Here is a 24,846-nt window from a genome sequence, read left to right as displayed (position 1 = left end):
TCCGTTTATGTGGGTTAAATTGCGTAAAATGAGACGATAAAATGTGACAGTACTTTCGCGTTCTATCCTAAAACCATTGTCGTGTAAATGACCCCTTAAGTGAAACCCAAGCTTTCCCAATCAATCAGTAGCTGGAAAAAACTGAGATCTTATTAAGTGTTTTTGTCTCATTTTCAGTAGAAAATGTTTTTGTTTGCCTCCAAATGAGCCAAATTCACCTGACCAGTCCAGAAAAGTGTCTTGTTACAAGTTATTTAAAGACAAGAGAAAAGTTACTTGTATGAAGATATTATTCTAGTTTCTAGCAAATTTTCTGGCAGAAAAATTTGATAAAATACCAAACTTACCAAACACACTAAAATGGCTCCAACGGGTGGTAGGAATGCGGTAGAGAGATGAAACCAACCTTAAAATGTTTGTCTCATTGAAACCCCCATAAAAGGTAGGAGGCACCACGGCCTTGTCTTGCACAGGAAGCTGGCAATTTGCCTTTCAAAATAAGATTTTGCTGCATTTTTACCCTTTCTGCAAAAGTTATCTCCTCTGAAACCATAAGTGGTATCGGCTTGAAATTTGCTCACATGACAGACTACACCCTGCTCTACAAAAGATGTGCAGGACTTTGACGTTTCAGACCCGGTTTTTGAATGTTGAGCCCTTAAAGTTGAAGAAACCCTCTCAGCTCCCTCCATTAAAATACATGGGTTTGGAGCCACCACCTTGTGCAGGCTCTCGCATTTGGGCCTCTAGACAAAGAAGTAAAACTCATACAGCTTTCAAAATGACATAAATGGATTCCTGATAAAATTTTCGACAAAAATATCACATTTTTACACAGATTAGATCAACATTCTGGCCTTTATGATGAGTTGTTTCTAAACTTTTGTGAATTTGAATCCTCCCTCTGCTGCTGCAGTTCCGTGATGATGTCACAATGATTAGGAGTTCTGTGCAGCTGGTCATGTGACTCAGCAGAGGAAATAATACATGGTATCAACTGTTATAGCACTTAGAGGTACAGAGAGGGATCAAAACCAAACAGTGGAGGCGAACAGGAATGAAAGACCAGCATGAGGGACCAGACGAGAGTGCGAGGGCTTGTCCAACGCTGCTTGCAGCTTTAATTTTTACTTTTTCCAAGTAATTCAGACCTCATTTTTGTCCTGAAACTACATGAAATCAGACATTTTTCTGGACTAGTTGGGTGAATGTGGCTCATATTGAGTCTAAAAAGACATTTTCTACTGAAAATAAAGCAAAAACACTTGATAAGATTTCATTTTTTTGCAGTGTACATCCTGGACATTCCACTTACCAAAAATGAAAGAAAGAATTTTTTAAGACTTAGGACGATATTTACGATTTTTAGTTTGCAATTTTAACACCAGACCTTGGGGAAAAGTTAAATGATGATGATAATGTCTACAGACTGTATCAGGAGCCATATCTTCCTATAAAACACACATCACATGAGTCAGAGAAAAACATTTTGCCCTCTGCTGGAGAAAAGTGGTAACATTTTCAATCCAGTTATATACAAAGACTGAAATGAAGAATACGTAAAAAAAAAAAAAAAAAAACCCAACAGAATCCTAATTTTGATATTGTCAAATAAAAAATACCAATATGTTTCAATCTTTTCTCCCAACCCTATTAGATAATACTTTTTTTTCCAACCCAATACTAGTACTCCCTTTTGAGTACTCATCGATACCACTTTTACTTTTGGTATTAAAATCTGCATATCAGAATAAAACCAACAACTCGGCCTGATACCGATATCGGTACTCTCCCATCCCTGAGTGATATCCAGTATGGAGGTTTGTCAGTACAGACTTTTTTAAGGACTGCTCTGATTCTCTTCCTCGATCCTCTTCCCTCCGAGCTGAGTTGAATTTGTGATGCTCAATGACATTTAAATCCCCTGAAAACAGTTGTTTCTTTGTACAGGCAGATGCTCTTCCTCTTGAACAGTTAGAATGATGCTGGTGTTGAGTTTTCATGTTGAATCTGAGATGTGCTTTTTGACTCCATCTCTGAGTCTTAACAGTTTGAAAGAAGTTGTTTGTCACACGAGGAAGATGATGCTGGCAGAGAGATTATGATGAAGATGGGTCTGAGGCCTCCCTCCCTCTTTCTCTGTTTTTCTGTGTAATCTCTCGTGTCTTTATGTCCTTTAATCCTTTTAAATTTAAATTTCCTGCCTCCTCTCTCAGCTTGTTTTCTCTCTCGTTGCTCTGTCTTGCTGTGTCATCCCAGCCCAGTCAAACATGCTCTTTTATTACTTTTTCATGGAGTTTCATTACTCACTCTGCCGTTTTTCAATCTGCACTTTTGGAGGCAGAACTCTGGAGAACAATATTGTGAAAGGATCAGGGCACTAAATGGTCACTTCTTTCCTCCCTCAGCGCTTCGGTCTCATTCTGCTCCTGGTTTCTTTTTCATTTTTTTTTCTACTGATGGTTTATTGATGCCTGGAATCAGTATCTATCTTTCCATCAGACCTGCCCCCTCCCGCTCCGGGGGGTTAGGGTTCAGGGTCTGACCTGTCAGCTTTATTTTTAGATACCATTTTAATGATCACAGCTAAGAGCTTCACAGAAAGTACGAGGACCAAACACAAACACAAACCTCAGCTGGTCTTTATGAGACAACCGTGTCGCCTCCAAAAATCATTTTTGGACAGAGGGATTTTTGTAGAGATCTCCTGACGGGAGTCTGAAACGATCTTTTCATTGGGTTTCTGCCCTAAGCCAGAGGTTATGTAACCAAATGGGCACTTAATGCCTTGCTCAAGGGCTTTATGAAGGTACCGAAGTCTCATGATGATTATAATGGTGGGATTTGTTTTTTATTCCCGAACTGTTGAACATCATTTGAAGAGGATGAGTAAAATGATTTCCCTTATAAAATAATTTTCTGTTTTTATTTGTTTCTTTATATTTGCCTTGGAGAGTGTAGAAAATATCATTATTATTATTATTATTATCATTTTATTTGTTTATTTAGCTATTTAGATTATGTTCTCTGTAGACTCAAATAAAGTGCCACCCAAGGTATTTCACTGAGGTACGACTTCCAGATAAAAATTCCGGAACTGCTTCCATGCATTGCAAAGCATTCTGGAATGCTTTGCAATGCATGGAAGCAATTCCAGAATGCATTCCAAAGTGTTCTGGAATGCTTTGCGATTCGTTCTGGAATTGCTTAATGCTATTTTTTGGGATAATCCCAATCAATCCCACACAATTCCCGCTACATCGTCACCCCTAGTTGCTCACTAGCTGTCGTAAGCAGAGTGACTGTTAATCCAATCCCAAACAAAACACATTTTTACAAAGTGATGATAAACTGACGTCAGATCAGGGAAACACATTCACAGCAAACAGACTTTAATACGATGCACTGTGTTACATGAGTAGTGAGATAGCTAAGCTATGAACAGTAAACATAAAGCTAACAGTATTCAGAAGCTATATTATGTAGCCCCTTTACAATTATATTTTACAATTTCACTAAGCAGACACTTTTTTTCTACCAAACAACGTACAGCGTTGAGCAGTTGGGGGTATGGCACTTTGCTCGAGGGCAACTCAACAGTGCTCAGGAAATGATTGCTGACACCCTTCCAGCTATCAGCCCAATTCCCAATCTTGGAACACAACAACAGTTTGAGTGTGAAACGCAAAAGTTTTGTTGCGTTTCGGCCTTGCGTTTACATGGAAACAGTGTTTCAGTCGCCTTAGAAACAAACTTTTGAAAACGGCCTCCAGAGTGGGATTTTTCTGAAACACTGCAGACACCATTGCCGTTTTCAGTGGAAACGCTGACGTCACACCATATTTCTCATATTTCTTTCTTGCGTGCGCATCCTCAGGGCTTCTGTGTAAACATAGATTTTTATCACTGCGTTTTCCCTGTATTCAAGTGTTTTTGGATGAAACATCAAAGTCCAAAGGCCAAAGTCCATGCCGGGACTTGAACCTTCAACTCTCCGGCTTCAAACACAAGTCCCTATGGACTGAGCTACTGCCACTCAATAGCTGCTAAACCATAGACTGTACAAAACAGGTATTGTTAGCTGTAGCTGTAGCAATAGCAGCATTAGCTAGGTGGCTATAACAAATGATTTCAAAATACAACAATTAAAAACATGGCTAATATTTACATGAGGTCGGATATCTGATAAAAAATATGTGTATCATGGGAAATTTGTCATGCACCTTGTTTTCAAATGAAGTCCCAGTTTGTCTTTGTTTTATTGGCTGAGCAGCACTTCTCCTTGATCTTTGCAAAATCCAAACTGTTTTTTAATACATGCTCCACTTGCACAGATCTTCCTCATTTCCCATCATAGTTACATAACTTTACTGTCCCAGAGGTCAAACAGGTAGCAGCAGGAGCAGGGGTTGCTGGGATGTGAGGATCCATGGCTCCATTGTGATGGGATCAATGCTTTCCTTTGTGCTCAAACATACGAGCCTGTAAGCCATGAGCATGTTACCGTCAGGGATTCAAACCCGTGGCCATCTGGTCACCAGATACTCCATAAATCCTGTCATCTATCTGCTGAAATATTCCCAAGTTGCAGGTTTGTCTCAAACTCTGATGTTGCCGTGTGCTGGGAACATTTTGCAGCGTGAACACAAAGTCATTAGCTTGGAAAATGCTTTGAGTTGCATTTCATTCAGATGTCAATAAATCATTTGCACATTAGTACGGGGAGAGTTTAATCACAGTAAACAAACGAGAGGGATGAGAATGAGATGATCAGCCTTTCTCTTGGTGGTTGGATTGAGTGGATATCTGCTCATATCTTACCTTTAACTGATAATACTCTGTTCCCTCCTCCACAGACAAAGACAAACCCCTGGACTCTGATGAGGACTCGTTGGGTGTGAACGGCGGGCCCAATGGGCTGGGAGGAGCCCCAGGATCTTTGCGCTCCAGCTCCCAGTCGGCCTTCCTGGGCCCCCTGCTGTGGGAGAGGACCCTGCCGTGTGATGGGGGTCTGTTCCAGCTGCAGTACATGGACCTGGAGGAGTTCCTGACTGAGAATGGGATGGGGATGCACAGCAATGGACCCAGCTCCACCAGCGCCCAGATCCCATCCCAGGTAAGCGTGGTGGAGCGCAAAACCCAATGATGCTAAGTTTGGCTACTTAAGCTTAAAAATGCTAACTCTCTATATCAGTCAAAGCCTTGTTTGTAAATTCTTAATTTTTTCTGCTATTATATTTTGAGATGCTCATCCTGTTAGCTTTAAATACTTTCAGGAGAGGAGAAGGCTAACACTAGTATCAAACATGCTAGTGGAGTGAGAAACCAACTTGTTGTGGAGCGAAGTCCGAAGATTTTTTCAGAGTTATTTTTTAAATCCCTGAATCCTCCCAAAAGCTCAAGAACATCAAAAGTCAACCAAAACATCCCTTAAATGAGCTAACAAGCTATTGTGCTAGCAAACTAGCAAGCTAACAACACTTCAAAAAATTAAATGCCTACTTCCTTTCAGCACAGAATTTTCAGGTTGAGTTTGGTTTTCACACAAAAGATGAATTTCAGAGTAAGCAACACAAATTTTACAGTAAGCTTGGTAGCTAGCTGCTAGCTAACCATTCAGATATACTGGGGTGGAGTCAAAGTAGCTTACATCTGTGCAAATCAGGGGTCTGCAATTTTTACCTTCATAGAAGCCAATTTGTCTGAGCTCATCTGGGTTAAAGTCATTTTGCGCCAAAAAAACTACTATATCTTCACAATAAAGTGTGAAAAAAAAAAGATAAATAAATTTTTATAAAAAGTTAAAGATAGTAAATACATATCTAAATATAAAGTTTTGTTTTGAAATTGTATGTGTGATGTTAAATACAGTTTTTTTAAAATAAATTTGCCATTTTTTCAAACTTTTAAATTTCAACAATATAAAGAAATAAAAAAAATTGAAATATCATAAATTTGCAAAAACTAAAAAAAAACATTTGCAAATTTTCAAAAAAAGTGAAATCAAAAAATCAAAAACAAAAAAAAATAATCAAAAATGTAGAAAGTCTGCAAACAACTTTTAGATTTTTTTTGACAATCTAAAAACTTTAAAATATGAAATTAAAAAAATAAAAAAAAATAAAAAATTTGAATGAAATTAAAATAACTAAAATAAAGAAATTGAAAAAAAAAAGAAATTCAATAAATTTGCTAAACTTGAAGGTTTTTGAAAGAATTCTCAAATTTTATAACACTAATAAAGCTGGATTTATAATTATTTTACATCTTTGTTTCCACATATCAAGCATTCACATGAAATCAGCACGTTGTCAGTTAAATGAATCCATCCACACAGAAATAAAATCTGTATTTTCTTCCAGATTAGTCTTTTTGTAGATGTAGTTATCTTCCCAGGGCTGTAAAACTTGAGGTTAGCCACAGGTGCATGGAAAGTTGGTGGGCTGTTGATGTTGTAGGAGGTGAGGTAGAGCGGTGGCAGGCTTTATTGACAGATGGGATGAAGATTTAGTTCAACTAAATGTTAACACAGGATTTTATTTATCTTTAATCATCAATACCCTCTGTAAGAAAAATAAATATCAAAAGTTATTCAGTACTACCACTTCCTGTCTTCTTCCAGAGCTCCCAGTCAGCTGTTCCCAACCAGAGCTCCCAGTGCCCGCCGTCCTCTCCTCCACCCTGCTCTTCATCTTCCTCCTCCATGTCCTCCTCATCCTCTTCTTCTTCACTGCTGGGATTGGAGACCGTCCAACCACAACCACCGCCACCACCTCAGCAACAGCAGCAAGGCATGATGGGAGGACCTGAGTGTCTACACGGTGAGTGGATTCAGATTTCTCCAGTCAGGATGCTGGCTGGTGGTTTGGCTCCAATTTGAATCGGTTTGGTGGACGATAAATTTGTTTTTTATTTGCTTGAATACCAAAGTTGGAAACGCGGTACTTGAAATAAATATGCAGCTTTTGATAAACCAGATGGATACGCTGGTTTGGCTTAAAACAGACGTGTAGACAACTGTGAGCAGGAAACTTCATTTGTTCTCAATTAAAAGTGTTATCATGCTCAGAAACCTCAAAGCAGAACCAGATTTACATTTTTGTGAAGGCGCCCATTGCTCGATGCTCACGACAGCTGTTCGAAAAGACGGTTAGGCTCGTCTTTAGACCTTAAAATGTATCAAAAAGAAGTGAAACAGTGAATCGAGAGGAAGGCTGGAGCAGCAGGATTAAACGGACACGCACACATGAGAAGACATTCCTGCTCCGGCTAACGCAGTCAGCCGTAAACGAAGCTCCGTGTGCAGAGGTCTTGACGTGATCTGGCACTAATGAGGACACAGGCTCATCATACATTACACTAACTAACCCAATTAAACAATCGGCCTTCTTAACCAGCATGAGTTCTTCTCTGATTACATCTCCTCGTTAAACCACTTAAACCCTCGACTCGCCCCATCACATTTTCTCCCCATCAATCTTTATCCATAATTTATTGTTTCCCTTCTCCGCTGCTCTTGATGTGAACCAGAACAACATCAGAGGAGTTTTTTCCATCCCTCTTCTTTTCCCTCTCGGAGAGATTTCATAACTCTGACAACTTCTAATTGAAACCACCGAGCGACTTCTCTAACAGGCCTGTTCCTCGTAGGGAGAGGCATCGGATGAATCATCGTGGCTAATTTCTCGATGATTTATTGATGACAGGTTGCACACATGTCTTTGGAGATGTTCAGCGGTTGTAGAGATGTTTTAACAGAGTGAAAGTGATTATTGGGTTTATTTTCAGAAACAGAGGCGGGGACACAACTTTTAGTAAGAGGGATTGTTTTTCTTCCAAACTATGACACAACAGAGGAAGCTTTAACACAATATGCAAGCGCACATATTCAGTTCATGGTGATTTCTACAGATTTTAACAAATTAAAAAAATTCTCTGCTTCGTTAAAACCAGTTAGATCATCATTTCGGAGACTGTGCAGTCTAAATATGCGTCCTTTAAAATACTCATGAAGTCCCACATGTCCCTTTATGTTGTCATTTTAATCAATCAAAGTATCCACCAGAGGGCGCTGTGAGTTAAAATCATCATTTTCTCAAAAAAAATTGTATGATCTTTCACCAAATAGTTGCACCATTTGCCGAAGTATTCTTCTTCATTGTGTTTTGCAGTTCTGGCTTGAGCTCAACACTGCCACCCCCTTAACTTGAAGCAACTGCAATTAGGAATGGGTACCGAATTAGGTACTTTTATAGGTACTGTCTTATTCTGTCTGTAGCACCAACTACCGATTCACATTAATTCGAAAGGTACCATGTTCAGGTACCTGAACGCATCCTTGTGACTGTAAGGAAATGGAAAAGTAGGCAATTTTCCCACCGGACATGAACGCAACATTGCAAGTTTTGAGAAAAAAAATGTGTTAAATTAAAAAAATTTGACTTTTTTTTTTTTTTTTTTTTTTTACAAATAAACATTTATTATTGCATTAAAGAAAACTAAATCCAAAAAAAAATTAATCTAAAATTTTGCAAAAACTGTAAGAATTAAAAAATAAAAAAATCTGCAATTTTTGGGGGGAATTTTAAAGTTTTGAAAATTCAAAAATCTAAAAATATGAAATTTTAAAAAACTCCCCCAAAATTCAAAAATTTGAAAATAAAATTGAATTTAAATAAATTTGCAAAAACATTTATTGATTATACCTAAAATTGGTGCCGTTGAGTTGCAATACTTATTTCCAGGTACCAGGTATTTGTACCGTACTGTTTCAAATGTGAAAGGTACCCACCCCTAACTGCAATGTTTGGTTGGTAATTTTTCAGCCTCCAGAAAATGTTGCATGGTTCTTTTGTTGGGGTTTGTTGGAAAATTACGCAAACAAATTCAAAATAATGACAAATAACTTGAGCTTTAACGGGCTGAGATTTTAAAGAAGGGGTATTGCGCTGTTTTTTTATTTTTATTTTTTAAAGGAATACTATCTGACTTAATTTCCACTAGGTGTCGTAGGAGGGCAAAGCTTTAAAGATGTAAACAAAGTTTTAGACACACCTCCAATATGTTGAAGCCTCCCCCTTCTCAACTTAACTCCACCCGTTGCTTGTTTTTATCCCGCTGCAGTAAACCATTTCTACAAGTTATTCTTACCCTGGCTAACTGTGTTGTAGCATTAATGAAACATGAAAACGCCAGCTTCATACGAGACTTGGGTGATTTGAGCAGAGCTACCTCCGTCCGTGGCTTCTATTGTTTAGCAGCCCAACATTAGCACGCCTAGCTTCCATTTGTTTTACCCAACATTTATTTCAGCGGCGCTTTCTGACGACTCAGCTGTTTGTGTGCAATAATTACCTGCTGGGGACCTGCAAATCTATACCCATTGCTTATAATCAAACCTACAGGCCAATGTAATTTTATGTGTTGATACTGAACTCAGAATAAAATTTGCACACCATTTGTCAGATTTATGTCAGATATAACACCTTTAATGGTCTTTAAACTGTCCCTCTGGTGCCCCCGTAGGAGCTTCGTATGGTTTACAGCTAAAAAAATTAAATTGTTTTCCTCTCAGTGGTGTTTAAGATACTCTTATTTCAGCCTCTGTCTGAACCACTTGGTTTAGCTGCTGTCTCTTTAAAGCGCCCTGCCCCAAAAGCCCTCTCCTCCTGATTGGCCAGCCTTCTGGAGACCTGTTGAGGGCAGACCTTGGTGTTTGAGGCCCCAGACAGATTCTGGAGCTTCTTTAGCGTGTGAATACGTGAATATATGTGTTACTTTATATTCATGTTTGAGACATGGGAAAGCAGAATACCCCCTCTTTAAGTTGCTGATTTAAGGAGATGCTTGAAAAATTCTTAGAATCAGGAGGGATAAAAATGTGAAGCTGAAGAAAAAAATCAGATTGCAAATTTATTTGGCTCCGAGCTCTTTAACTCTGTGTTTTTAATACTAAATGATGGGTTTGTGCGCAGCTCCAGGCAGATTAAAAAACCAGAGAGAGTCTCAGATGAGGATTTGAAGCAGTAGAGATAAAGCGCCCGGCAGCATCTGATTCTGGGAAATATCACCAGAACATCGTGTTTGTCTTTGGATTCGGTTGGTTTTTTTTTTGTGTTTTTTTTTGAAAGGAGATTTGAGTGTGAAAATGAGCTGAAGGAGAAATCAGAAACACTGTTAGAAAATGAGACACAGAGAAAGCAGATCTGTAGCGAGGATAGACGAGTGAATTCTGCTGCAAGGCTCTGAGTGTGTGTGTGTGTGTGTGTGTGTGTGTGTGTGTGTGTGTGTGTGTCTATTAATATTCTCCCGCCAGTGTGTGTTTGTGTGCATGCTTTCACGTCCTCCAGTGTGCAGCACGCTCAGCTTGGAACATGCATATGAGAGTGTCCTCTTTATTTCCCCATTTGCATGCAACTGTTCAAGCTCTAAAGTGAGCATGCTCTTTCATGGTGTGTGTGTGAGAGTGTGTGTGTGTGTTTGTGTGTGAGTGTGTGTGTGTGCTCTTTATTCTGAATTATAAACACGTGACTGGATGGAGCATGATGCATCCAGCCAGAAATCCCTCCGGTCGTTGTGGAGCTGAAGTGTTACTACAGACCTGCACAGAGAAGGAGGGATGGAAACGAGACTGCTAACAATAATGTGATCCACATGCACGTTTGGTTTGATTATAAATCATCTTGAGAGAGGAGGAAGAGGAAGAGGAGGAGGAGGAGGAGAGCTTAAAGGGAGGAAAAAATGAAAAGCAAAAGATGCAGCAGCGTTTTTTTCTAAGACAAAGCCGATAAACGCTTTAAAGATTTAACAATCATCTAACCAGCTGCGGTTTGGGGTAGCTCGTGTCATTTTTTCCACGTTAGCTTACCTAACACAGGCTGAAACCACGCAGGCTCACAAGGCTTTCCAGCCCCAGTCTCATCCTGTGAGAATCAGCTGAGCCGAGCGAGCGCTCTGGGGTCAAAGCCCCCAAACCTCATGAACACAGCTTATTGATTTCAGGTTTGTCTGATGAAAACTTCTCAAAGGAGACTTTGAAGCCTGAAGAAGAAATGTGTAAACAACCGGCAGCTTTCCTCCAACGTGATCTAAAACGCTCTGATTGCACGTCCTGACTTCCCTGTTTTTATGCCCAGTAAACAAAGTGTAAACTGGTCTGATGTGTTCAAAACTGCAGTTCTCTGAGTGTCCACTAGGGGCTGGCTCTAGAAACACCAGCAACCACACACACCTTAAGCAAAGAAAACAGATTTTACCAGCAGAAATGAACATAATTGGGCCTGATTGGCTTCTTGTATTTTCAAAGTTACAAACTTGCAAGTTTTGCACCCTGTAGCTATCTGCAAAAAGGTTAAAGGTCTCTTTTCCTCATCCTAACTCAAAATAATCCAGGCTGAGTTTAACATTTCCAATATGGCTGCTTCCAACGATAGGCTTCAAAACTCTGTATTAGAAACAAATAGGTGATGTCATCATCATAGCAGTGTGACCTTGCGGAGCACACAGGGAGATTACAATGGACGGGAAGGGCAGCAAGCCAAATGAACATCTGGAAAAATGGGCTGCAAAAGTGAAAACGATGCACAGGTAAAACTCAAAAGTGGAACAAAAAAATGCAAAAAGACAAAATAACTTCAAGTTTAACACTAAGCCAGCTCCATGTACACAAAATGAAAACAAGAGATCATTAAACATCAGTGCTTCAAGTTCAGGTTTGGAAATAGAGGTCGTACAGACCTTTAGGGGGCGCTTGGTGACACAACTGGACTGGACAGGGAAGAAGACCAGACGCTGAATTTATCACCTATGGGACAAAAGGCCATACTTTGACATCAGGCAGTAACGACAACGAGTTTGAAAATTATCTTAAAAAAAATGCTACTTCTTAGCTTCCTGATCTGATCAAGCAGGACTGAATTGATTCATAAGTCTCTATGACAACCCCACGCTGGCTGATGAAGTTTAGTAGCGAGAAGAGAGATTGTTTCTTAAATTAAGCTGAAGGCTAAGACACATGCCAAGGCTAAAAGGGCTAATCTATTTGTGATAGTGTCCATTCCAACCCATATGAAGCAGTTAGCCTATGAATACGTCGTAGCACTGGGCTGCCGATAGCACTACATATAGCTAGGTACTACAACGTTTGCTTGTTGTCATGTTTCAAACCATAGCGCTGTGTAACTGTACTGATAAATACCTTACCTCAGTGCGTTGTATCCAGTAAAAAGTTGTCTTAAAAAAGATTTTTTTTTTTGATCCAATCTCCATTTAATTCCAAAACAAACAGATGCCTCGATAAAAGTAATTTACGACAGTGTGTGGAGACTCCAGGCCACAAGGTGGCAAAGGTGTGCAATTAAAACAGCTCCTCCTCAAAGCAGCTTTAAATCAGACCACACAGGAAGCTTTGCACTCCCAAATGAGAATGTTACATTATTGAAAAAATGTTTACTACGGTAATAAAGCTAATAATGTGTTAGCTAATTCTCCATAAGATTTCACTGTAATTTGACTCCTTTTTTCATTTATTTATCTTTTATATTTTATTATTAATTTAATTTGATTTTAATTTAATTTAATTATTTTTTGACTCCTTTATTTATTTACGTATTTATCTTTTTTATTTTATTTTTTGTTTAATTTGATTTAATTTGATTTAATTTAATTCAATTTAATAATTTTTGAATCCTTTTTTAATTAGTTAATTTATTTTATTTTTTTTTCAGTTTGATTTGATTTGATTTATTTTTTTTGACTCCTTTATTTATTTATCTTTTTCATTTTTTTAAGTTTATTTGATTTAATTTAATTTAATACAATAAAATTTGGTTTAATTTAATTTAATTTAATTTAAAATAATTTAATTTAATTTAATTTAATTTAATTTAATTTAATTATTTTTTGACTTCTTTTTTGATTCAGAGGTGTCGCCCTCTTGTGGCCATACATTTTAGATCTGTTTACAGTGTAAGGTTGACGCTTTCTTTTCCGAAAAAAATAAAATTTCTTATTGAAATAAATAAAATAGCTTAATTATACAGAAATTAAAGAGCTGTACCGATTATTATCACAACGTAGCCTTAACGATAACATGGACCTCTTCCTGCGTGGCCTGTTTTACTTCAGGCATGACTTTTAATTGATGAAAACACAGCACTAAATTATGAAATAAAGAGAATAAATGGGAGAATTTCACACTTTAAGGTTTAAACTGAGCCAATTCCTGCAGAGCTAAGAGCTGAAGACATGAATACACTGTTGATATTTTTACTAAATTAATTTTTATTTTCTTTTAACCGAGGCGTTTTATCCCCGAACAACCTTTCGTCTTCTTACAGTCAGGAAACATGCTGCAGCTTGAAGCAGCCATCATCAGTCTGCAGCTCTGACACTTCCAGGTCACAAACCTTCCTGATCAAAACCAGAGTGTAAACCTCGCTTTCCCACGAGCCTTTGCTGCGAGCTGCAAGCTGCATGAACTCATCGACCTGTGCTGTTTGAAAGGAAGCATCTGCTGCAAGAATCCTGCACAGCTTTTACTCCGACCGTCTTTAATGTTAATCGCAGATTAAACCGGAGAACACGCAGAAAGACGTAAAACATACATGAGATGTAGAAATTTAACTCTGTAAGGTCAAATCCTGCGACACAGTCACATGTGATAAAAACACAAGCAGACAACTGGAGAGAAATCCTAAATCTGAATAATCTGATGCTCGTTGGTTTGCCCGAGGCTGATCCGTCCACCGGACTTCATGCAAATCTGTTTGCTTCTAAAACTGACGTGAGAGGAGACTGACAGCAAAAGGGGAAGTGCCGAAGCTTTTAGAAGAAAGTAAAAATAAAAACAAACAAGCCGGGAGTGGAAAATGAGATCTGTACTTGAGGGAATTTGCATAAACCTGAAGAGGCAAACACAGAGAGAGGTTTGCACTCAGCAGCAACGTCCAGAGCCGGGATTTTACAAACATTTGCATAAGATTTGGTTTCACATCAGACGTGTCTTTTCACCCTAAAGCCGTTTTTAATGTAGAGAAAAAACTATAAACTAATCACAGTTTCACTCCACAAACAGTTAATCTTTTTGAGATAGTTTACCTTAAAACTCTACTTCTGGTCTGAGCAGTTTATGATGTTTCTCATTCAATCCATTATCTTTCAATCTGACTGATTCTCATGTTGACTTGATAGAAAATGCTGACTCAATTCCTCACTTTCAACGTGTGCTGAACCAAAAAAACACAAAAGATTTCTTCCTTTTTGAGAAATATTAAGAAATAAATTCACTTATAGCCCATCTCTGTTGCTTATCAAACATTGTCAGTGAGGTCAGCTGTTCTCTTAATTAGGAAAAACTGGTGCACTGAACTTCTTCTTAACCAACAAATGATAACAAATTTAATCCCCATGCTGTTTTTTTTTAAAACCAGGGTTAACATGTTTAATTTTGCTGTAAAGACCAACGTTTTTGAATAAGTGTGTATGTGGTTTCCAGTACTACTGGAGCCAGCTCCTAGTGGACAGTCTTGGAACTGCAGTTTTCAGCATTTCTGCATCAACCTTATATAGAATAGAATAGAATAGAATAGAGTTACTTGGAAATTGTTGAAATACTTGCGAAAGAAATAAATATTGAATCAATTATTTATACGTTAATATTTTTTTTTACCGTTAAAATCACAAGGTTTTAACAAAAAGCTGCTGAGTGGACTATTTAATATCTGTCATTGTGATGCGTTGCCTAGGTAACCGGCTTTGGGGGGGCAATTGTGCTTAGCCACAGCATGGTTTGGATGGCCAGTGTGACCGCGCCCTCAGTGTGTTGTGTTTGCAGTGCGTATTTCTAATGTGTTGAAGTGTTTTTTGCAGTGCGCATTTTTTAAGTGTTGTGGTCTTTGCAGCGCATTTTTCTAATGTGTTTTGGTCTTTGCAGCGCGTTTTTCTAATGTGTTGTGTTTGGGTCTCTGCAGTGCATTTTTCTTACGTGTTGTGTTGTGGTCTTTGCAGCGCGTTTTTTTTAATCTGTTGTGGTCTTTGCAGCGCGTTTTTCTAACGTGTGTTGGTCCTCGCAGCGTGTTTTTCAAATGTGTTGTGTTGTATTTGCAGAGCGCTTTTCCAATGTGTTGTGATCTGTGCAGGGCATGTTTTTTTGTGTTTTGTGGTTGTCTTTGCAGTGCGTTTTTCCAATGTGTTGTGATCTTTGCAGCGCCTTTTCTAACGTGTGTTGGTCCTCGCAGCGTGTTTTTCAAATGTGTTGTGTTGTATTTGCAGAGCGCTTTTCCAATGTGTTCTGATCTTTGCAGCGCCTTTTCTAAGTGCTGCACACGTGTTGTAGTAGTGCTGAAGCTGTTTTCTTAAATTGCTTGTGTTTTGTCTTTTTGCATGTGTTTCATAAGTTGCAGCGCTGTGAGCTCTCAGGGCCAATGTACAAAGGTGTTACAGCTATCCCCAGTCTCCCCTATCAGCAGTCAAATCACCACATCCCATTTCCTTTTTGTCATTCTGTCCTCTTTAAAAAAAAAAAGAAAAAAAAAACACAATCTGAGCCGTGATGAGGCCGTCCTTGGCCTCGGGAGCGTCGTGTATGACTTCTCCAGCTGCTCCGACCACAGAGCTGCTTCATCTCGCTCCGAAATACCAGCGTCTAGACGACAGGAACGCCGGATAAATCCTCCAGGAGTCACCGGGCGCAGAGATGAGATACACAAAGGCTTTAATGTGAATATATGGGTTTAAAATGTCAGATGGGGCTGTGTGAAATGACGCGCTGTCTCTTTAAGAGGAGAAAGGAAGATAATGCCACGCTGGGCTGAGAGTGGTTTAACATTCAGGGCTGTGATTAATCCCAGCGAGCGAAGGGTTAAATAAGACACTGACTCTGCACTCTGTAACTCTGCACAGAGAGAAAGGAGGAAAGAAAGAAAGAGGGAGGGAGGGAGGGAGGGATGCCGGAGGGGGGAGCAGTCGAGAGTGTTCGCCTTGCATGTTTTGAAATCTCTCTCTGCCGTCTCTCACACGCTCGGGCCATGTGCGGCCGCCGCGTCACGTGCCGCTGCAGAAAGCACTGGAGCAAGAGAGCCAGCATGCAAGACAGAGAGAGACAGGAGGTAGGGAGGAGGGAGGGGAGGAGGGAGGAGGGGGGAGGAAAGCAGAGGGAGATAACCAGAGAAAGAGGAAACAGAAGATTACAGAGAGAATAAACACCGAGGACGACGCTCGACAGGAGCAGAGGCGTCTGAACACGACTGATCTTTTTCAAGCTGCAGATAACGCTCTGAAGTTTTCTCCTAAAGCAGGAAAAACCTGCACGACTTCCTCCAATCACTGATCCAAACCAAACACCCAGGCTCCGAGTTCACCGAGTGCAACGAGTTCAACAAATCCAACCACCCTAAAATCGCAAAAAACATCCATCAGGATGAAAATCTGATGATGAGAAACCGATCTGAACACGTGTCGAAATCGTCAGCACTCAGCTACTGTAAATCTCTCTGTGTCACACCTCCTCCTAACATACAGCCCGGGACTGATCCACGGCAGATGGGCCGTGAAAAATCGTCTGGCTACGCTACGAGAGATGCGGCGTGCAGCGTGAGAAAGGGATGGTTTAGTCATCAGATAGATGACACAAAAACGACGGGAATATGAGCAGTGGGAGCGGATCTCCAAATATTTCCTCGTCTGGAAGATGTCGGAGAAATGGAGGCCATCTGATGCTATGTTAGCATAGCTGGTTAGCTGGTGCAAAATTGACTTCTTTTAAAATCCCAGGTGGTCAGTTTCACCCATAGACTGAGAAATAAATGGACGTAGTCTCATTAACGTCACCCATCTGTTTCTGAAACAGGTTTTGAAGCAGATCAGCCGCTGCAGCCATATCAGAAAAGGGGCGGGGTTTGAGTCTCCACAAAAACAGCTATAGGGAGCTGACCTTATAAATTTCTGAACTGTCAAGTTAGAAAGAAAATGTAACTCTTGTTCAGTTTTCTACGATAAAAATGTATTTTTTTTGGCTCGGTGTGTTTGTGACTTCCTGTACTTCCACCAGCTTTAAGCAGAAACTTAAAACACTGGGTTTCCACATTGTCTCATATTCTTAGACCAAAGGTTGCTGCCTGGTTTCACCACATCCCTGGTGCCTGAAAAAAAACCCAGCACAGACCCAACGCTTCATCCAAAAACGCTGAGGGGCTGAAAAGGCTGTAGTAAGCACGCCAGGCCTGTAGGTGGCGCTATAACTGTCCTGTCCAGAAGCGTCTTTTGGTAAATCTCCTCTGAAGTAGAGTTAAGCCGATCATCTGGTGTATTGGTGAATTCTAAGAGCAGAAGCAGATTACTGTTTACAAGGCAACGGTGTCGGCAGCGTTTCAGAAAAATCCTACTCTGGAGGCTGTTTTCAAAAGTTTGCGTTTTACGTCAGCTTAAAGGCGGTTTCCTGTTACAAGCGGCAACCTCCGGTCAAAATCTGCTGTTTCTTGAGTGTCCTCTTGAGGCTGGCTCCAGAAGTACAGGAAGTCACATACACGCCAAGCTAAAAAACGCTGTTTTCAAAGCAGAATTTAACCTATTTACAGCCTGGTTCAAAAAACGTCTCCTGTCTGAGTCGCTAATTTTACGATCAGCACCCACTGTACGGGGGGGCGAATTTTTTTGTAACTCGGCCGTTCAGAGGATATTAAGATCGCAAACTCCCCCAATCAGTACCAATATGGCTGCTACAGCCGATCTGCTTCATTTTCCGTTTCAGTAACAGACAAGTAACGTCGGAAAGACTACATCCATGTTTTATACAGTCTATTGTGTAGACGCGAGGCTGAAATACAACATTTTTTTTTACATTTCACCCTAAAACTGTTGTCGTGTACACAGCCCCCTCGATATGTGCCTGATTGTGAATCCACACTTTAAATTGAGTTTATCATCACCAGCATAGACAGGACGTCGAAGTCTCTAGGACAACACCATGTTCAAACTATCTATCAATAAAATGAAGAGTGAGGTTATGTTAGCTCTGCTTGGTGAGGTTGGAGTTGGTAGATGAGCACTGGTAGGACAGAACCAGGATTCACTAACGTTGCACGTTACAGACACGTCTTAGAGCACCAGGCTGCCAATAGCACAACATATGGACGGCTACTAAACTACTGTACGAACTGACAGTGTTAGCTTGATGTCATGCTAGCCTATATGTTAGCCATGTTTGACTTGGGTCAAATATTTTGAATATGCTCCCACAAGCTTCTCACAATAGTTTGCAGGGATTTTGTCCCATTTGTCCTGACAGAGCTGGTATCCTTAAGCCACTTTGTAACCAGTTTGGCTGTTTGCTTAGGGTCATTGCCCATTTGGAAAACCCATTTGTGCCCAAGCTTTAACTTCCTGTTGCTTCAGTATTTCGACATAATGTTTTTTCCTCGTGATACCAACTATTTTGTGAAGTGCACCAGTTCCTCCTGCAGCAAAACGTCACCACAACATGATGCGGTTACCTCCATATTTCACAGAAAGGATGGTGTTCTCAGGTTTGATATGTTGTAGCACCAGGCTGCCGATAGCACTACATATGGACGGCTACTGACAAACTGTACACACAACGTTACCTTGTTGTCACGTTTCAAACCATAGCGCTACCTAACTAACTGTTCTGATGAATACCTTACCCCGTCGCGTTGTATCTGGTAAAAAGTTGACTTGAACAAAGAAAATTTGTTCCAAAACAAACACATGCCTGGTTAAAAGTTACATCTTTATGACAGTGTGTGTGAGACTCTGGGCCAGAAGGTGGCGATGCTGTCCAAATAAAACAGATCCTCCTCATAGTGTCTTTAAATAAGAGGTGAAAAGGGACCTCTGAGATGAAGCCGGTTGTGCTGACAAGGGCAGTGCTAACTTGCTAGCACTAATGATAGCTGGACGTAAATAACAAGCAAAGTTTTCAAGAACTTAATGAGTCTTAATTTTCACTTTGATCCCACAAAAAGTTTAGTTCATCATAATGAACTCAACTTTTGAGTGAATGTAAACTGATCTGCTGCAGAGAGTTTATAGAAGTTAGCGCAGGAAAAAAAGAAAGACTTGCACCAGTAACTGGAAAATTTTGCGAAACCCAAAAGTCACCTTTTCTAGTTCTCTGGTTTTATGCTTGGACAGCGTATGAACGCACAAAAATCAAAACAGAACAACCATTGCTCGCTGTTTTAAGATTTACTAACGTGGGGCACAGATTGCCTTTCTTCTTAGATTAAAAGCCTGTTAAAATAACTTAAAAAAAAAAAAACTAAATAAAAATTGGTGACTAATTGTTGGTTTAAGGGAAAAAATCAGTTTTGTAAAGAGGGAAAAACTGAGACTGTCACAATGCTCCCTGTTGGTGCCTCGACTAAATCATCTGCTCTGTTGTTTGTGCGCTGACGTCTTGTCCTCACCGTTAATCTCCTGCAGGGAAACAGAAACAGGTTTGTCCGGCTCAAGATTTGGAGCTAATCTTCAAACAGTTTCATTCTGAAGTCTTCAGATACTTCCTTTTTTTGAAGATGCTGGTGTCTCTTAGAGACGGTTCAGACGACTCTGTGAAGTTATCTGATATACTGTTACGACATTTTTAACTAAGTACAAATTTGCCGAAACCGAAGCACAGAGACAATTTGAGAAAAATAAAATAGAAAAGAACTTTATTTGTCATTGTAACAAGTGCAACAAAATTCAAACAATGATTACAATATTTTATAACAATCAAATATTATTATTGTTATATTTATTGTATTTATAATTAATTAATAATTATATGATAATAAAATAAAATTATATATACATACAAATAATAATAATATTTTTAATATATATATATATATATATATATATATATATATATATATATATATATATATATATATATAATTTTTTATTAATATATATAAACAATTACGACATTATATAAATATAATAATAATTTTATACAAATTTCACAAATAAAATATTGCAAAAAGAAGAAAACCATCTCTGCCATGTGACGCCTGTGTTCTGTGTCACAGCCAGCAGGGGGCGACTCCACCGGTTGTTTAAACTGATCATTAGAAGCCTTTTTCGTTAATGAAACATGGAGGATGACGATCTCCTTAAGAGTAAAAAATCTGATCTACTGGAGACGTTTTTGTTAAACGTGGCCACACCTGGCTCCAAGAAAACAAAGATGGCGACTGTGAAACGCCAAAACCGAGCCTATAAAACCAGGTTGTTTCTACTTTCCATGAAAACTCTGGAGAAACTTTTAATCCTCTCTGCTGCAAAGTGCCGGAGCTCAGCCCAAAGTGGGGATGTCCTGATGAGATTCCTGTTGCATTTTTAATGTAAGAAAGCTGCACAGTGCGTTCTTTATTTAGACTTTTAAATGTTTCACAGCGGAGGATCCTCCCTGTAAAGTAACCTGTGTGTGTGTGTGTGTGTGTTTTCAGAGGAGTGTGTGCTTTGTTCAATGAAAACACTGCCGTTCCTCTGCAGGTAAACAGGATCTGAGCACATGTCTGGTTGTGTCCAGAGTCTGTTAATCTGATCTCTGGCAGGGAGTCAGCCCAGATTTAAAGAGGGAGGAGGAGGAGGAGGAGGAGGAGGAGGGAGGGGGGAGGGGGTCAGTATACTATCTCCACGCCGCGGTGACATAACTCCTCGTTGGTGTGTTGACATTACGAGCAGGACTCCTGGGGTGTGTCACCTGGACTGAATTGTTTCTGGTGTGTGCGTTTGTGTGTGTTTGTGTGTGTGTGTGCATCCGCTCCTGTTGTTGCACACTCATGTGAACGTGCACGTGCCTGCCTGTGTGTTTGTTTGTGTGTGCAGGGGCGAGTCACGGCCTGCCGGGGTGTGTACATGGAGGTCCATGTGTTTCCTCGCTGTGTTAACATGAAGTGACGTTTCGCTGAGACAGAACAGATGTTTGACATGTCACAAAGAAAGATTTCAATACATACATTTGATATTTATGAATATGATAAATAACACACTATTTACCTTTTTTTTGCTTGTAGTCAAACTTCACCTCTTGTTTTGCATAACCAAATTAAAGAACACAAGAGAAAACCAGAAACAGACGTGTGAAGATCATCTGAAAGACGGCCTCCCTGGGTTTGTTAAGACTGACACATTTTTTAAATTTGTTCCTGAGCTGAAACACAAACTGCTGAGTCTTTGATGAGTCGTTTGAAGCGTCTTTTCCAAATTAACAGGTCGTTTCTGGACAATTTCAAATCGTTATTCCCCAGACTTAATCTTCCCCGTGTTAACAGGGTGTCCGCACATCCCTGAAAAGTCTTAAATTCATGTATCTAAAATTCTTTGGTTTCTCCCAGTCAAAAAAAAAATTTAAAAATAAAAAAGTCAAAATAATGAGATAAAAAGTCTGAATTTTGAGATAAGAAGTAAAAAACATGGGATAAAAAAAATCATAATGGTGAGATAAAAAGTCAAAATAATGAGATAAAAAGTTAAAATCATGGGATAAATTCATTATTGTGAGATATGAAGTCAAGATTTCGAGAGAAAATGCCAAAATCATGAGATTAAAAGTCAAACTTAAAATGAAAAAATAAATAAATTATGAGATAAAAATTCAAAATGATAAGATAAAAAGTTTAAATTATGAGATAAAAAGTTTAAATTATGGGATACATTTTTTTATTTTGAAAAAAAGTCAAAATTACAGGATTAAAAGTCAAAATTATAAGATAAAATGTTAAATTGTGAGATAGGAAGTTGAATTTATGAGAAAGTAAGTCAAGATAATGGGATAAAAATTACTTATTCTGAGATTTAAAAAAAAGTCAAAATCATGGGAAAAAAAGTCAAAATTATGGGATAAAAAGTCAAAATTATGGGATAAAAAGTTAAAATAATTGGACAAAAATTCATTATTGTGTCAAATTCATAAGATAAAAAAAATCAAAATCATTGAATCAATTCATTGTTGTGAGATAAGAGTTGAAAAACTAAGTTATTAGCCAAAAACTGCAGTTCTTCCAGTGTCCACTTGAGGCTGGCCCCAAAATCCATTGATTCCTCATTAAGTCCCATGTTAAAAGGAATGGAACCAACATAGTAGCAGCCTGTTTGTTCCACGTCTGTCAGATCTGTTTCTGCAATTTTGAATGTTTATTAGCTTGTTGTTAGCTTGATGTTAGCTTGTTGTTAGCTTGTGTATGAACCAACAAGAGCTGCTGAGAAACACGTCCTCCCTGACTCGTTGTGAACGTTCACTGGTGGAACAGAAAACTCTTGAAATCGTAAATAATGGGGAATGATTTCCAGTCGTGTGGTTTTCATTCAAGAAAAAACAGCGGACTCTGAAAAGGATGGGGACTTGTTTCGAGCCCTGAGCTGACGGTGGTGGTGAAGCATCTGCTTTGAAGGAAGTCCTCGATTTGTTTTAGGGCAGAGAGGAAGACGCCAAACATGGCCGCAGACACAGGGCGGTGAACTGTGTTTACGTTGCAGGGAGGGGAGCCCTTTTTATGTAACACACTTCCTATATCACATTCCCCGTCCGTATTGTATTTCCAGCCTGTGTTATTTTTTCTTTGTGTGTGTGTGTGTGTGTGTGTGTGTGTGTGTGTGTGTGTTCCTACCAGCTGCCGGCAGAGCTCACAGTTCATCTGTATGTCGAACATTCAGAGGACAGAGGCACAGAGCAGGAAATGAAGCGCTGCTGTCAGTTATCTGATTACTGCTGCTGATGCTGATGCTAACACGGGGACTGGACCACTGGTGTTATATAACAACGCTGCTGCTGGTGGTGGTGCTGCCCTGTTCCTCCTGCAGGGTCAGGGCTCCCAGTGAAACCACAGGCCTCATCATTTACTAACATCTCAACGAATACACTTTTTTTTTTGTTCTTTTTAAACATTTTGCCACACAGAGTCGATCGTATATCAGATAAATCAATGTATAAGCAGCTGTCCAGCGTAGTGTCATCGGTCAGACTGTTCTGTTAAGAGAATCCAACGCGACCACTGATCTTGAGAAAATTTTTTTAAAAATCATCTGTTTAGGGGCTTATTGTCTCATTTTAAACTGTGGATTATGAACATTTTAATATATGTAAAAACGAAACCACCTCATCATCTTTCAGACTGAAAAAAAATGAAATGTTATCAAGTGTTTTTGTCTTATTTGCAGTAAAAAAAAAAAAAAAAAAAGCGTCTTTTTAGACTCAACATGAGCCACATTCACCTGATCAGTCCAGAAAAAAAAAAAAAAAAAATCAAGTTATTTAAAGACAAAAATGAGGTCTGAATTGCTGTAACAAGTAAAAAAAAATTGCCAATGGGAAAAAAGAAAATTGCTTGAAATTAGAATAAAGTCTTAATACAAACAACTTTTGTCTTGTTCCGTTGGAAGATTTTTTTTAACTTGTTACAGTAATTCAGACCTCATTTTGTCTTTAAATAACTTGAAACGAGACATTTTTCTGGACTGGTCGGGTGAATGTGGCTCATATTAAGTCCAAAATGACATTTTTATTGAAAATAAGACAAGAACACTTAATAAGATTTCTTTTTCTTCTTTTTTCTTGGAATAAAAATTCATAATTGTGAGAAAAAAAGTCAAAATCATGAGATAAAAAGTCAAAATCATGAGATAAAAAGTTAAAATCATGGGATAAAGTCATAATTGTAAGACAAAAAGTCAAAATTGTGAGATAAAATGCCAAAATTATGGGACTGAAAGTCAAACTTATGAAATAAAAGTTTAAATATTGAGATAAAAAGTGAAAATGATTGAATAAAAAGTCATTACTGTGAGATAAAAAGTCCAAGTTATGAGATAAAAATTCATTTGTGTGAGATAAAAAGTCAAAATCATGAGTCAAAAAGTCAAAATAATTGGATTAAAATACATTGTTGTGAAATAAAAAGTCAAAGTCACTCAATTTTCTCTCTCCTTTTTGTAAAATATTTTTTAAAATTATTATTATAATTTTTTGCTATTATTTAAAATCATTTATGAAAAAAGGAAAAAAAGAAAAAGGAAAATAATAAAAATAAATAAATAAAAATTAATTATTAAAAAAATAATTATAATAAAAAAGCTAAAAAATAAAATTAAAAATGTAGAGTTTCCGAAGTATTGTGTCTGTAGCAACATGTGGACCTGGACCCTCAGCAAATAACCTTACAAGAAAAGTCATTTTGTTGAAGTTAAAAATCAGTTGTTAGTGGCAAATGGGACACGAGTAAAATTGCAGCGCCACCTTCAGCTGTAAAATTTGGCTGCAAAAACTGAAACCGAAGTGTTAACATCTCATTTTTAGTAAAATTAAGACATGAGCCTGACAGTCCCAGAAAAATGTCGCATTTCAAGATGTTGAAGACAAAATGACGCCTGAATGTCTTGTAGGAAGAGATCTTGGTCAGATTTCAGTTTTTGCAGTTTCCTTTCAGAACCATAGGTGGCGCTGCACCTTCTACTCCTCTCCCACTTTTTACCGTCCTCAGCTTGACTTGACTTTTCTTGCAGGGTTATTTGCTGACTGCGCTGTCCCAACCAGAGCACTTCCTGTCTGTTACGCTGATTTATTTACGCCTCATTGGACTCTGTGTGGCACTAATGTTTCACCTGTGTGAGATCTGACACCTCAGACTCTCTGCTTTTGTTTTTATGGATGAATTCATCAGAGTGTGACTCATTCTGTGTTCACATAATTCCCCATTAAATTTAGCTCATAACACCTATCATGTAACGACAACCATTGTGCTTTGTTTGATGACTAAATGTTATTGTGTCATCTGAGAACACCTGGTGTCTAAATATAATCCAGGTTTTCATAATCTGCTAATTTATGCTCTTTTTTTAGTGTTA

The 24,846-nt window shown here is 38.7% G+C and overlaps 1 protein-coding gene across 1 annotated transcript in view; it reads left to right on the top strand.

Annotated features, from left to right (window-relative positions):
• Window positions 1–24,846, top strand: part of dbpa (D site albumin promoter binding protein a) — a 43,089-nt gene that overhangs the window by 3,624 nt on the left and 14,619 nt on the right. Inside the window, exons 2-3 of the mRNA XM_074686507.1 lie at window positions 4,857–5,116; window positions 6,623–6,821. Of these exons, the coding sequence (XP_074542608.1) occupies window positions 4,857–5,116; window positions 6,623–6,821 (459 nt within the window). The remainder of the gene's footprint in view (window positions 1–4,856; window positions 5,117–6,622; window positions 6,822–24,846) is intronic.

Source organism: Halichoeres trimaculatus, unplaced genomic scaffold (assembly GCF_033239565.1).
Source record: "Halichoeres trimaculatus isolate MK-OKI-2021-1 unplaced genomic scaffold, fHalTri1.1 fHalTri1_scaffold_14, whole genome shotgun sequence".
Lineage (NCBI taxonomy): Eukaryota > Metazoa > Chordata > Actinopteri > Labriformes > Labridae > Halichoeres > Halichoeres trimaculatus.
This window is presented reverse-complemented; position numbering and strand designations above follow the sequence as displayed.